The sequence below is a fragment of the Monodelphis domestica genome, chromosome 2, assembly GCF_027887165.1.
Source record: "Monodelphis domestica isolate mMonDom1 chromosome 2, mMonDom1.pri, whole genome shotgun sequence".
Classification (NCBI taxonomy): Eukaryota; Metazoa; Chordata; class Mammalia; order Didelphimorphia; family Didelphidae; genus Monodelphis; species Monodelphis domestica.
This window is the reverse complement of record NC_077228.1, coordinates 400,868,639-400,884,418: the sequence shown is the minus strand read 5'-3', so window position 1 is coordinate 400,884,418 and position 15,780 is coordinate 400,868,639. Positions and strand designations below refer to the sequence as shown.

The 15,780-nt window shown below is 37.2% G+C and overlaps 1 protein-coding gene across 5 annotated transcripts in view; it reads left to right on the top strand.

Moving 5' to 3' along the window:
• The first annotated feature begins 284 nt into the window (after nt 1-284).
• PTPRK (protein tyrosine phosphatase receptor type K) overlaps nt 285-15,780 on the top strand; it is a 734,435-nt gene continuing 718,939 nt past the window's right edge. For 2 of the 5 annotated variants that reach the window (XM_007484539.3, XM_007484538.3), the window contains exon 1: nt 371-747. In XM_007484539.3, the coding sequence (XP_007484601.1) occupies nt 651-747 (97 nt within the window). In that variant the 5' untranslated portion in view covers nt 371-650. Of the gene's footprint in view, nt 748-15,780 lie in introns of all 5 variants that reach the window. The other 3 variants (XM_007484536.3, XM_056818749.1, XM_056818748.1) reach the window with 3 other exon arrangements.

Here is a 15,780-nt window from a genome sequence, read left to right as displayed (position 1 = left end):
TCTCGAGATTAGAAAAAAAAAAAACAGGTTGCCATTTCTCTCCCCTCCTGCCTCCAATCCAACCGCGCCCCTAAAACAGAAGAGTGGATCCAGGCAGCTGAACAAAATTGCTCCAGAGTCTGAACGGCGGCTGCCGTGTAGCCAGACAAATGGATAGTCAGACCCTACTAGAGGGACGCAAGGACTGCCGCTCCAGGACCCGAACCACTCTGCCGGCATGCTGGGCTTTGGTCTCTCCGGCAGGAGGCGCGGGCGGCCGGGCAGCCTGGGCTCCGGAGTCCCACATTCCTGCGAAGTGTTTGAAAACGGAGGAGGAGACGTCACCCCGCGGGGCTCCTCCCCTGTCCCCTCAAACCCCTCCCTCCCTCCGCCTTCCACCGAAGTAACTCTGGACTAACAAGAGCCGCCGCCGCCGCCGCCGCCGCCGTGGAGCATGGAGAGCAGCCGCGGCCGCACCGGGACGAGGGTTGCTTCTGCTCCTCGGAGCTAGTTTGGATTCTGCGAAGAAGCCCCAAGAAAAGATCGCTGTTGGGAGGCTGTTGGAGGACGGATTTCGGCCGGCGAGGTCTCGCCTCGCCTGGGTTCCACCTGGGTGGGTGGGGGGGCAGTATAATTAGCGAAGCGACTGGAAAACTTCTCCCCAACTCAGCATGGATACAGCGGCGTGGGCACTGCCTTCTTTCGTGGCTCTAGTGCTCCTCGCCCCGTGGCCTTTTCCAGGGACTGCCCGAGCTCAGTTCTCCGCAGGTAAATTTGCATTGTGGCGGAGCGTGTTACACCTCTTCCCTCTCACCCCCGCCCCCAACACTTCCCTTTTGCTACCGCGCTTCAACTGGAGGGGCTTTTCTGGAGGGGCGGGGAGCGTAGGGGAGAGAAGAAGCCTTTCTGTGTCCAGGGGTCGGAGAAAGGTGCTGAGGAGTCCTGGATCCTGCTCGAGTTTCTGGTTCCTGAGAATCGCGGGGCAGTGGGGGATTCGGGAAGGCACTTTTCGTTCTGTATACTTTCATTACGCAAACCCATTGTTCTTTTCCGGACGGTTTCCGTGCCCAGAGTTCAGGTCACTCGTAGGTGGCTGCGTTTCGGTGTACTTCTGCTGGAGTGTTGCGGTTGCCTAGCCTTTCCTCTAGGGATTGGTAGCTGCCGAGTCCAGCTCTCTCTGGGTTAGTAGTGTAAGTGGGAGCAAAAGTACTCAGCACTTCAAGAAAGAATACTCCGTAGCTCTTGTTGATATTTGTTGCTAGTTCATTAAAAAAAAAAAAATCCGTTCCTCCGGGGAAGTTGGCCTCCCAGTGTTGAAGTATGAAGTAATGTCGAGCTCCTTTCCTTGCCAGTTAGTTTGTCCCGAGAATAATCGAACCTGCCACTATTGTCTAACTTCTTTCTTCTTTGCCACTTCCCTCCCCTGTCCCCCGCCAGCCTGCTTAGTAATGTGAAGCTACTCCTGTTCTTTGAGTTTTTGATTTGTTCACCTAGACTTCATGTGTGCGTGAAACACGACTTGAAGAAACAATATTTATATTCCTCGGAAGTTAGGTTTGGGTAAGATTGAACCCTCACCTAAGTGGGAAGCTCGGAGTGGGTTTCAGAAATTAGGCTGCTGCACTGCTAAGGCCAACCAGGAACCAGGCAGGAGGATCAAGGTGATGGGGGTGGGGGGTGGATGAATGGAATGGAATGAAATTCCTTTCGCCTGGAAGACAAACATATTGATTCGTAATTCAAGCCAAGAAGAGCCCTTGAACCCCGTCCCTTTCTAGGGATCGGGTCCCTGTTCTCCTTCCTGTGCGATTGGCGCCTTCCCAAATAAAGTAACTTTTTTTTTTTGTCGGTTAACTCCTGTGTCTCTTGAAGCATTGTGAGGTTCACCTGGTGGATGGCGGCGTGCAGTGGGACTCTGTGTCTCTTACCCGCCAGTCCCAGCAACTTGGCTGGCCAGGCTCCCACAGTTCCACTTCGCTGGGAGCTGCATCTGCTGCTTTGGTTGGTTGTGCAGATGGAGACACAGAGGTGGCCAAGTTATTATGGAGAAGATAGAGCGGGGAAGAAGCTTCACAGCTATCTAGGTTATCAGCATGTCTATTCTGGATATGGATAATTAACTTAGTTTATAATTGGTGGTTTTCCCACGTGATTATGATCGTCCAGTTTTCTGGAGGTTGAAAAAATCCTTAGCCTGAAGGTTTCATGTGAATGGCTTTATTTTCCTTCTTTCCCCCCCACCCCCCTCTCCCCTTCTCTGGATCTATAAAGGGAATCAGGCTAAAGAAATTCAGGTACTTCCATGTGCTGTGTGTGCAGTGCAGTCAGGCAGAGATTATGAAATACAACACTTGCAATAAAAGCTGTTCTGAATGTTAGCCATGTAGGTGATATATGTAGAATGCATTTGCTGCTTGTGATGAATGATCTGTTAATAGAATTTAATTCTCCTTTTAGTAAACATTATTGCATGCATCTCTGACTTAGTATGACTATTAGAACTGGAGTTGTTCTTGATGTGTAAGGCATTCTATGCAGGCAAGTTGGAGGGAGTATTGATTTCTGTCACTGTGTTTGTCACTGCATTGAGTGCCTGAGCTGGAAAAGACAAGGAGTTTGTTAATTGAAAGTTTGAACTTCTGGCTAGTAGAGTGATTAAACTACATGTAGTCAAGAGTTGTAACCACTATTGTTACAGCAGCTCAGGATACACTCAAAGAGTAAAGAAAATGAGCCTTCCTCTCCTTCACACACATTTCTTTCAGCCTGTAAATATTATTTTTCTTCAGAAGCCTACTTTTAAATCATAAGAGTGCCCTACTGAAGCAGTTTCAAAATCTCAGATGATATACCCAAGTGATTACTATAAAAGTTTTGAGATTAGTAAACCAACTCTAACGTTATCCTAATTTTCTCTGTAGTGCCTTTTTAAAAAAATTCAGAATAATTATTTGTTATTTATACCTTGTCTGCTTCCAAAAATAATACTTTCTGAGTTAGGACTATTATACATTGCTGCACTAAGGGGCAAATAAATGGTGGAGTAGACCAGTTAAAGGCTGATTTAACCAGAAGGTAAAAGACAGTGAAACTCATTAAATGTTTTCCATCAATATGTATACTGAGTAGAGTCTGGATATGACTGGATAGAGCAATAATAAACATTTAACTGACCCCATCTGAACTGAGTAGATATTCTTTGCTTTTCTGGTACTTTTTACCCTTTGTATGTTTTTACATGTCATAACTTCATAAATAAAAAGTTGAATAAGTTGTTTTATACAGTTCACTCCTACTAGTTTAATAATTATATATACATATAAATATGATATCCAGATGTTCTTTTCTGATTAATAAAAAAAGTTTGGCTTTATGTTCAAGTAATCTAAAATAATATGCTTCCTTAATAGATATAATCTTCACAATACTGTGTGTAACTTCATTTTTTTAATAAAGAAAATTATGTCATCTATGATAGAAGATTGGCATACAAAAAAAATCACTAATATTTACTGTTAGCCTTTGAATTGCTGATCTGTACAAATTTGAAATCTGGTTGTCAAAAATGGTTTTAGTTAAGACTATCAAAACAGTGATATGGGTTATTGCTAATATTAATTCCAAATCCTGTGTCAGCCTTGATGCAAAAAACATTGATGCTAGAGAAATAGTAAGCATATTAGTTTGTGAGGTGCAGAATTTTTCACTTTGCTATTTTTTTACGAGGTTTTGAAATAGTGAACTTAGCATTTCTTTGGGGAAACTCTGAGAAAAGCACTTTACAGTTTACAAAATGCTCTACAGAAGTATGGCATTAGTGTTATAAAGATTCCTTACTATTGTATGCATTTTAAATTATATACACAAGGGTCAACTTGCCACTTCAAGAAATTATAGTGTGTTGCTTATTTGAAACAAGTCTTATTTTATGCAGTATACCTGGAAGGCCCCTGGCATGTTTGATATTCTGTATTAGTTCTGTAATGGCTACAGCATTTTAAAACACGGTAGATACAAGTTTAAAGTTATTTTAATATTGAAGAATCTTATGATTGACTGAAGTGTAGAAATCTTATAAATGAAGTTCATTTTAAATAGACCTGTCAAAATAAAATTAAAACATGTTGTCATTTTTCCTATATTTCACTTCAAACAGCAATAGCTGTTTTATAGCTAGGGAAACTGAGGTATTATAAAGTTAAATGACTTGCTTAGATTTAGTAAGCAAAGGATGAATTTGTACTAGTGATTTTTGGTGGATAGAAGCAGCAATGCAGCAGTGTCCTGGAAGAGTATAAGCCTAGGGAATTACAAGGACTCAGGTTTAGCCATGTCTGACCACTGGGACAAACCACTTGTCTTCTCTGGATCTTACTTTCCTCATCTGTTCAGTGTATCCAAAACAGGTTTGTTGTGAGGATCAAATTAATTAATAGAAATAAAGTGATACATAAAATCTGTAAAGTGCTACCAAAATGCAAAGTAGAAATAAGTTAAGAAATAAAAGAATTAAAAGGTCCTAATGCCACAACTTATCACTTGGCATGAGAAAGTAAACTTTTCTGTTTTTCACTTTGAACTAGTGGTACCTTTTAACCAGTAATACCCACAAACACTCACATAGACTAGACCAAAATTTTTGTCACTTCTAAGAAAATGAAATTGGTGTTCTTTTGTACTTACTAGCCTTGTGTAAATCATTACTTATGTTGAACAAGTGGGTGTCTTATTGGCATTTCAAGTATTCTACTAGAGCTGAATGTATTTTACAAGTGAATTTCTTTTAGTAATTTTTATTCTGAATTCCTGTCAGTTCAGTTTTTAGTATTAGTGTCCAGAATAATATGCAGTATTTTAGATGCAGTCTTATCAGTGTCCTAGAGAGGGACTATTGTCTCTCTAGTGTGATGTATATGTCTTTGCATGCAGCTCAAGATACTTTGAATATAGCTTCTTGCCATATTACTAGGTATCCAGTTGTTCTTTTATAGTTCTTGCATCTCATTTAGCAGTCCTGCTTTCTAAGTGTTGCCTTTTTGTGTTAAGCTGTCTTCTCTTGTTATTTTATATTCAGAAACAAATATAAAAGCCCTTTACCTTAGAGTTTGCCTTTGTTTTAATTTTCTGTATATCTATAAACATTCTTCTATGCATTAATTTTGTAAAATTAAAACAAATGTCATCAAAGGTGCTATCAAAGGCTTTTTCCTGGAAATTACTTATACCCTAACTCTCAACTTTTCCACATGCCTTATCTGACAAGTTTTAGTTTGTTGATTTTCCTAGTCTATGCAAGTCGTCATTTTGTGTCTGGCGTAACCTGATGGGAGACACAGATCTGGCTGTTGCTGAGCCCATTAGCATGGATGGTGCTGACAGCTCTTCTCTCTCTTGATAAGTGTACATTAGGGTGACAAAAACCTATTGCCTTGTGTTATAAACAAGAAAACTTCTGGTCCTAGGCATATTTTTTTTAAACTGAAAATGACTCATTCACACCCACTACTAATGTCAGTCATTTTCCCATTGAACTTTATGTCTCTATCCGATATAGAAACATTACACTTGTTTTTATCAACTTTCACATGCATAGCCAATACATGTGGTAGTTATATTTAGGAAAACTTGCTTTGTTGCTTAGTAGTATTTTTAGAGCCAGTTATCCTCTTGGATTGTGGAAAATATTGGTTAATACATAAGAAATAAATAATATTTAATATGGTCTGGATGCCATAGGAAAGAGCTTGGCTAGGTTTATAAAAACATGGATTTGATCTGAAAAGGACTTTAGAGGTTTTTCATGTTTGGGGATGTATTGTGTTTTCATTTTCCCATTCCCCTTGCCTGCTCTTCAGGGGATGATGATGGCAAGAAAGAGGAATGCAGGAAGACTGACAGACAGGAAACAGCCTAGAGAGTTTATAGAGTCTTCTATTTTGTTTTTATTGTGTGAAAAGTACAAATAGGAAAAAAGTGGAATTCTTTAAGAAGGTGTTTAGATGGTCTTCTTGTTTAATTTTTTTTCTGAAGAAGGAAGAATCCTATGCTTATCTCATTGTTAGCAATCTTTTATTTATTTATTTTTTTAATGCAAACTCATCCATTCATTAGATAAAAAATTTCCTCTTGGCCTATTACATCCTGATCTTGGGATAAGGTTAGCTCTATCTGGTTAGTTTACTTTAGTAAGATTCTTCTTGAATAAGCCCACACCATGATGTCGATGTCTTGTTTCATGTGATTATCTATAAACGAATTTTCTTTTTGTATGAAAATGTCAATGCTTTTGACACCTATTCTTAATTAAAACTCTTACTGAATGTCACTTAAGTATAATATTCAATTCATAAAGTCATGATTTTTTTTTTACATCAAAACACCAGTCAACATAATAGGTTAACATTGGTACCATTGACTTTTTGAACTTTGTGCCATCTGATCTTTTACCTTTTACAGAATAGCTATTTTTATAAATGCCTTGTATTTCATGTGGGGAGAAAAACATAAAGTTACCCTTTTATAATATTATTTATACTATATTTTTAATATGATAATTTATAACATGAAATCTGTAACATTAGGCCATATAATCCTTTATTATAAAGGTAGTTTAAAAATAATTCCCCTACTTGTTGTGGCATAATGCATAACTTCAAAATATTCTTTGGAGAACTTTATTGCTTTTTTGAATTTTTATGATGTTCATTAAGCAAAGTTGTAGAGATATTTCGAGACCAGGAAGTGGTCTAAAGAAAATGGGATTTCTTTAATGTAAAATGGTTTGATAGCTACATAAATAGCTTTCCTAGTGCCATGCTGAATATATTGGAGGGTATGGTAGCTTCATTTTCCTTTAACATTTTATTGAAATGCTTGAGGAATTATTTTGGTTTATGGTCAATTTTTCTAGTATTAGAAACAAAACTTATCTGAGTGTTTTAAAAAATGTCCCCTTTTTTCCTTTCTTCTTTTTCAAATATTGAGGTTCTTGGGGGTGGGTGGGAAACTAGCTTTGAGATATAAGCTTCATAGGGACTGAATTGTGGAACATTACCATTAATCCACTTAACACTGAGTTGAATTTTTTGGCATTCTCTATTGCATATTGGTAATCCAGGAGGGGGGAAAAACCCTTAAGTGTCTTATTCCATCATTTGTAATTGTTTTAGGAACAGATTTAGCAGTGTTAAGTTAAATAATCCCTGTTTTTATTTGATACAATTTCAGACTTGTCAAAAGAGCTGCTAGACATAATTCAATTCATTTTTCAATTGTGTCCAACTCTTTGTGATCCCTTTGGGATTTTCTTGGTAAAGAGACTGGAGCAGTTTGCCATTTCCTTCCTCAGATCATTTTACATATGAGGAAATTGAAGCAAATGGTTAAGTGATATGTCCAGGGTTACACCGCTAATCAGTGTCTGAGGCTAGATTTGAACTCAGAAAGAGAAGTCTTTCTGACTATATGCCTAGCCTATATCAGCTGTGCCACCTAGTTTCTCCAGCTTATGGATAGGTTACTATAGTTTGGAAGCATCCTAGTGTAGTGGAATGTTAACCTGGATCTAGAAGCAAAGGTCGTGGATTATTACTATTTGCTTCCTGGGTGATCTTAATCTAGAGAACACCTCTCTCTGGACCTTTACAGACATGGAAAATGGAGAGCCCTTTTAGTTCTCCATCTGGGATCTTGGGTTCTAGTAAGATTGTCATTGTAACATTCTTCCTCTTTTTTTACTCACGAGAAACTGAGATATAAATCTAAACAAGTTATACCTTCTCATTTACTTGTTAGAATTTACTTTTCAAAAGTTGTTATTCCTTTGGAAGTGAGTTAACTAGAAGGTATATAAAATATTTCTTTTCCAAATTATAGGCCAATACAATTTTAAATAATTATTTTCTGGAATTTTGTGGTCTATGTTCTCTTCCCCAAGATGGCAGATAATACAATACAGATTGTTTATATTATCATATAATACCTGTTTACATGGTCATCATTTGGTGAAAAACGACACATATAACTTACACTAGAGAAAAAATTCATGGAGGAAATAAAGTAAAGAAAGACATACTTCAAACAACATTCAGACACAATAGTTCCTTCTATGGAAGTGGATAACCTTTTTCATCATGAGTCCCTTGGAGTTGCCCTAGATTCTTGCATTGCTGAGAATATTTCAACTCCACAGATGAACACTGTTTTTTATTGTTGTTTCTGTGTATAACATTCTCCTAGTTCTGCTCACTTCACTTTGCATCATTTCATATTTCCATGTTTTTGTGTCTGTGTGATCATCCTGTTTGTCATTTCTTATGGTACAAGAGTATTCCATTACAATTGTATTCCACAACTTGTTCAGCTATTTCCCAACTGATGGACGGTCCTCCAGTTTCAGGTGTTTGGTGCTATAAAAAGAGCCACTATAAATATTTTGGTACCAGTAGGTCTTTTTTCCTATCTTTGATCTTTTTGGAATATAGACTTATTAGTTCTATTGCTGCATCAAAGAGTTGTATAAAATATACTATAAGAGATAAATACGAGACATAATAAGTGATATAAGATTCATAAATGGAGGACCTTAGAGTTCACCTAACCCAACCCTTTTGTTTTATAGGGGTGGAAGCTGAGAATAGAAAGATAGTCTTTGCCAAGAAGGTATCAAATAATAATAGCTTAAGACCTTTCCTTTGGATGATACCTAATTGATATCAGAACATCTTGATAGAGAAGTAGCATATAATATAATGGTTAGAGAAAAATCAGAAAGATTTGTTTGAGACCCACCTCTGTTACTGTGGGACCAGGCTCTGGGAATCTGGACAAGTCAGAAGGCTCTTTAAGATTTTAAGTTGGAGGACATTTGTTGAATCTCCATTGTTTGGGGGAATTTACTCCCCTGGATTGGCCTAACCAAATGAAGTCACTGTTCTGAACTACCCCCTAAAAATCAATGGAAAGCTTATTTGAAGGTAAGGTAATTATTTTCCCCATTTTGCAGATGGAAAAATTGAGCTACTGAGATGGCTCTGTAACACTTACCTTTTAAGGTTAAAATAATATTTGGGTTCTAAATATAAGTATAAGCTCAGCTTTCCCCCCCCTCTTTAATTCCGCTAAAAAGCAGCTGTTAATAGGCCTTGATTCCCTAAACCCCATTCTTGTGTTGCTTTACAGAGTAGCAGCTGACAGGATCCAGAAATTCCCCCAAGTCAGAGTTGCATAGGGGGATAATGTACAACAGTTTAAACAGCAGTTTGGGTGAATGAAATTCTTTGACTCAGTTTGCCCTGACTCATTGAACAAACACACATTTAGATCCAGAAATCTACCTACAGTCTCTTGACTTCACCTACTGATTTCCTTATTAGCCATATCATTGTATGAGTTCCAGGGAAGGGGTTGTAGATAGTCTTTGCTTGAAGAGACTGGCCATGTGGATAATAGGAAATTTTTTTTAAGTTTTCATAACGAATTAATGACTAAAACATGAATGTGATTATTGCTTTTTTTTTTAAGAGTAAGTAGTTACCAGTTGATAACTTATCATTTCAGGTATATTAAAACAAATTCAAATTCAAGAACCAGAAAGAAGAAAGCTGTGTTTAATAGTAATGGAAAGAAAGTTGGACTCCAGTACCCTGCTTAGGTTATTGTCATTGTGTTTGCTCTAACTATGATAAGGGAATGTTCTTGTGAGGAAGAAAGAGAGGAGGGGAGAGGTGGAGGAGGGAAAGAGAAAAGAGGTGGGTAGGGAAGAGATAGGGAGGGAGAGAGGAGAGGAAGAGATGGGAGAAAAGAGGAGAGGGGAGAGGAGAGAATGTGAAAGGAAAGGGGAGAGGAGGGGAGAAGTCAAGGAAGAAGGAAAGAGAATGGAATAGAGGGAGGAAGAGGGGAGGGGAGAGGAAGAAAAAGGGAAGTAAGAAGGGGAGGAGAGAAAGGAGAAATGGAGGGAAGAAGAAGGGAAAGGGAGGGGAGTTTAGTTATATTTGGAAATGGTTGTGACTTTAAACAAAAGGCATCAATTAAAACTAAAGGATCATATCAGTTCCTAAGAATCAAAAACAATATTAGATTGAATTGTACTTAGTACATTTTTTTGATAACATCATATTAATATTGAAAGGTAAATACAATAAATGGCATTCACTCAGATGTTTCCAATAGCATTTAATATTTTCTTTTAGATTCTTAGTCTTAGATGGAATTTTAGAAATCATCTTGCAACCTCTTTCCCCTTGTAAGAATTGCTGCTACATTGTCTTGCCTGATGATTCTGCTCCTCTGGACGCATTTTAAGAATCCTGGTAAAGAAAATACTTTCCTGAGGGGGCAATCCTGTTTAATAAGTTGGAGTTCACACTTAGAACATATTAAATATTACTAGTATTTTATTGCCTTCTGTACTCCATATTAAAAAAACCAACAACCCTGAAATGCTTGTCAATTTTCTCAAAAGAGAAATTATGATGCCATATACAGTGTACAGTATTGGTGTCAAAACACAATTTTACTTGAATTAGATAGCTTAGTTTGGCATTCTTCTAGAAATGGATTTTCCCAGAAGACCTAATTGCTATCTTATTAATGAGCCTGCAAGTGTTTTTCTTGATTCATTTACTATTCTAAGTGTGTCTACTTTTCCTGGCTGTTTCTGCATTGGAGTCTCTGATTAAATCATGACTGCTGGATTTGTTTTTTACTGCTCACCAGCAATTCAAAAAATATCGAAAGAATGGTAAGGTTGTGACAGAGGCTAATGAAAAACAAGAAGGGTAAATTAATGCTAATCTCTAGTGCTCAGGCATAACTTGGTAGCTTATAGGGGTATGAGTAATATTTTATATATGCTGTAGTAGGAGCTAGAGGGGGACAGGCTTTGTGTCATTTTGGAAATATTCCTTGCATACATTTTAGTCTGCTTTCATTGTCACCTTTAAAATGAAAATCTTAGAAAACCACACTTTTCAGAAGTGATAATTCTGTTCATTTCTTCTTAAAATCCTGGAACCTATCCAAGTCACTCATTTTTTTCTTTTATTTCTTCTTTCCCTCTACAAAATTTGTTTCTGTACACTTGTGTAGGGTTATTTTCATATTTATTTATATTTATACTCAGAAAAGTGTACTCAATTAATACAGACACAACAGACAAAATCTAACTTGTATAATAGGTTTTATTTTGCCCTATAATATTACTTTTGGGGGAATGTCAGGCAGCTAGGTGGTACAGTGGATGGGTTGCTGGGTCTGGAATCAGGAAGACTTATCTTCCTGAGTTCAAATCTAGCCCCTGTGTGACCCTGGGCAAATCACCCTGTCTGCCCCAGTTTCCTCATCTGTAAAATGAATTGGAGAAGGAAATGGCAAACCAGTATGCTTGCCAAGTAAACACCAAATGGGGTCAGAAAAAGTTGAACACAACTGCAAATGATTGAGCAACAATTGGTTTGTTTATTAAACAAAAAGCAACAAAAGTGATGAAAATAAGGAAGTGATAATATAAGTGAATAAGGCAAAAGGAAATTAATATAGAAATGTAAAAAAATAATTTGACCATACTTCTTTATCCTACAATTTTGTATAATTAGCCTAGAATAATGGATAGTCTGAGGTAGGATTTTAACTCAGACCTTCCTGAATCCCATCCCAGCAATGTACCATCAGCTGCCAACATGTTAGATAAGCTGGTAATGAATAAAGCTTTGATTATCTGGGAGGATAAAAGAAACAGAGAAGAGCTCTACAGCTAGGACTGGGGTATTGGGATATGGCGGTTTTTCCTTTTAATTCCATGCATCCAAAGTAAAGCAATTTTAGAACAATTTTTGTTCCTTTGTTCAAATCAAATCTGAATAGTTAGGATTTTCATCTGGGAATTTCTGTTGAGGCAACATGGAAAGATACATGGGGTCAATAAGAACTGGGTTCATATTCCATTTCGAGAACCGACTCTCTTAACAACTGGGCAATTCATGTAAACTTTCCTTGTCTTCTTCTTCTGTAAACTCAGCATAACAATCTCTGTAATAACTACACTACAGGGTTATCATGAGATCAAATCAGATGAAATATGAAAAAGGGAAAAAATACCTTTGCCAATATTAAAGTCCTCTATAAAAGTCAGCTAATATTATTATTGCTGCTTTGTATTTTTTAAAGTTGTCAATAAATATTTATTAAGAATCTATCTTGTGCCCAGAAGTTTCATTGAAGTGGGAATGCTTTGTTAGCTTTTGTAACAGTTCTTTATTATTACCTCAAGGAGTCCACCATCTCAGAATACCTTGGTTATTATTATGTTAACTAAAAGAAATACTTTAGTTAGAATTTTTTAAATGTTAGGCAATTGTTAAGATTTTATATAATCCCTTTACCCTGGTAAGTTCCTCTAACCATATAAATTACTCATACTTAGGTAGTGTTTCTTTTTTTAAACCTTGGCTACTAGTTTAGAGTTTATACTAAGTATTAGTTCTAAGTCTGAAAAGCAGTAAAGCAATTAGGGTTAAGGGACTTACCCAGGATCACACTGTTAGGTAGTGTTTTTAAACTTACAAAGTGCTTTCCTGACAATAGCCCTATGAAGTAGATTGTTATGAGATTTTATATATATATATATATAATTCCCAATATAACTATATATATGCTAATCTCCTGATTTTACAGATGAAAAAACTGAGGCTTAGCAGAGTTATGGTCAGCCCATAGTCAGACAGGGAATAAGTGCCAGAGCTTGGATTTGAACCCAGGTTTTCTGATGTCAGAGCTGGGGTGCTTTCCATTGCGCATACTGGCTTGTAAGCTCATTTGCTGGCTCTCCTGTGAAATAGTAACAGGGGAAAATATTTTCTTAGAGTTAATGTAAAGCTTGGAATAGATAGGATGGCAGGTGAATATTATTACTAGTATAATAAAATATAGTAATAAATAATTAAAATAAGAATTCTGCTTTATATTTGTACAGTACTTTATCATTTACTAAGTGCTTTAGTATACATTCTCCCATTTCATCCTTAAAATAATTCTGTGGAAAAATAAGTCAGAAAGAAAAAAAAAGACAAAAAAATGAGGGCCACAAACTAGAGGCAGCTAGGTGGTGCAGTGTTTATAGAGGTTCGCTGCCAAGCCTGTAGTCAGGAAAACTCATCTTCTGGAGTTCAAATCTAGCATCAAATACTTACTAGTTGTGTAACTGTGGACAAATCACTTAGTCCTGATTGCCTCAGTTTCCTTATCTGTAAAAGGAGCTGGAGAAGCATATGTCCAACCACTACAGTATCTGTGAAAAGAAAACTTCAAATGGGAGTACAAATAGTCACAGATACAGGTTTCACTCTCTTCATCCTTAAAACAAAATGTGCAAAATGATAATTTGTTCCATATCACACAGCTAATAAAGGACAGATAATAATAACCCCCTCAGAGAGGGAAGACAGGTCTTCTGATTGCTCAGTATTGTGGCCTTTCCATTGTTCCTCACTTTCAACCTCAAAGAGAATATGCTTCTGGAAAGAGATGGAACTGACCAAATTAAGGGAAGATGGTTGATCCACAACCTGGTCCTGAGGAGGATCTGGGATCTCCCTCCTTGAAATCTCTCCAGAAAAAGGGAAAGAAGGTTGGTTAAGTTTTAAATGCTTTGGGTACAAGGAACTGTAGATTCTTTAGTTGCTACTGAGTGAATAAATTGGCCTTAGGATAAGTAGAGGGAGTGGGAAGTCATGGACAGTTATCTGGTCAAGTATAAATAGGATGTTTATTATTTAAGAAATACTTTATAATTCACATGTTTCTTTTTAAGACCTAACTCTAAGTGTGTTTGAAGTGTTCGTTGTAATGGAGTGGATATGTCCAGAAATTGGGGTTGAAATTCTGCAATTGGCTATGTGACCTCAGACAAATCCTTTAACATCCCCGTGCCTCAATTTCCCTAGCTGTAAAGTAGAATAATACTTATACAGCATGCTTCAGAGAGTTGTGAATAAGTAAACCCATTGAAAAACCTACATAAATAGTGTGATGTTTAGTTATTTTATTTTATTTTTTTTTACTATTTTTTGCATTGACTGTCCTGGGGTTGCTTTAAAGGCATGGAGCAGAGAGTAAAAGTAAGATTAATTACATAGGAACTGAACAATGAGGAAGAAAATGAGAACTGAAGAGTGTTTATTTTTTAGCTGCTTTAGACATTTAGATGACAAAATTTCTATTGTTTCAGAATCCAGTTTTTTTGGGTAAAAATTATCCTGGTAATTATAATAAAAAATGAAAACAGTAAAAGGAAATGTAATCTCATTCTTTTGGTCTTAATGTGGTATTAAATGTGAGGTGATTAAAATTAAGGATTTTCTGTAGACATAGTTATAGAGGCATTTAATATGAGAAAAAATTCATCATGTTTTTACTTTCCATAGGAAAATTATAGCCTCACTGGATCATAAGTCTAAAGTTGGAAAGAATCTCAAAAGACATCCAATCCAGTCTCTTATTTAACAGATGAAGAAAATGAGGCTCAAGGTGGTTAACTCTCCTACCCAAGGTTGAACAAATAGCACACATTGGATCAGGATTTCATATCCAGGTCCTCTTACTGTAAAAGCCAGTGGTCTTGTCCACCTGATCATACATATATTATCCTTTTTTTTGAGTGGACCAGGCTACTTTAAAAGTTATTAAGTCTGTTGAATATAGTCAATTTTTGATCATTCTAGAAAGATTATTTGGTTTGCCATGTCTCTGACTTCTTGACTTGGGTGAAAATCAGTTTGGTTAAAATTCATTGCCCCTTCTTCCTCTTCCTCCCTTTCTTTCTCATCTTCCCCCCTCTTCCCTTACTTCCCCTTCCCCTTCTTCTTATTCTAATTGGGCTGGGGAATACAGTGAAATAAAGACTGTGGATTTCATTTGGCTATACTGAGTCTTAATTAGCATAAATAAATACATGATTGGCTGTAAAGTTTTCTAATTGGCTTTTGAGGTAAGCTGCACTGGGAAATTAAATAGAATATTAATGTCTTAACTAGGAAGAAGTTGAGAGGAGAGGGAGGGCAAAGTTTTCTTTCAGGAAAATATTAATATGTGTGTCAATGAAAGTAAAATAAGCCTCCTTAAGGTAGCCAGAATTTCCAGGTATAGTGTTAGGATTTAAGAAGATCAAAGAGGGGAGAAAGATCTGTTAAAACTTCAAAAGATAAGGCCAGAGGAACATTCTTTTGGCCCTGATATGATCTGGATCTATATACTTTCCATGTTACCTAAAATCGAGGATGGTTATAAAATTAATGAGTTTTTAAAAATTTAGACTTTCCTTTTAAAAAGGCATCTGTCTTTAAAACAAAAAAATAACCCCCCTCTCTCTCTCTGTAGATATTTATATATGATATATAAATGTTTTTCCCTCCATGTGCTGGTCTTGGTGGCACTTGTCTTTAACCCTGTTACAGGACATGTTGAAATTGGTAGATGGCTTGAGCTTGGGAATGATGAGCTGAAGGAGGCCAACTGTCTTCAGGAACTCCCATGATGCTCAAGGAAAGCCAACTGGCCTGAGTTAGAAAGGGGCTGACCAGTGCTTCCATTATGGTCAGCTTTGGGAATGAGCCTATGAGTGGATATATGAGGTTCACATTAAATGTCTCATTTAAGTTGAGTGTTAGAGGAAACTAGACTCAGAATGGTGAGGATTGAGTACTTTCCAGGCCTGGGGGGCATCTAGGGTGAGGGCATGGTGTCCTGTGTGAGCAGTAGCAATAAGGACAATTTATCTGGACCTCCGAGGCCCCAAGGGGAGTGTCC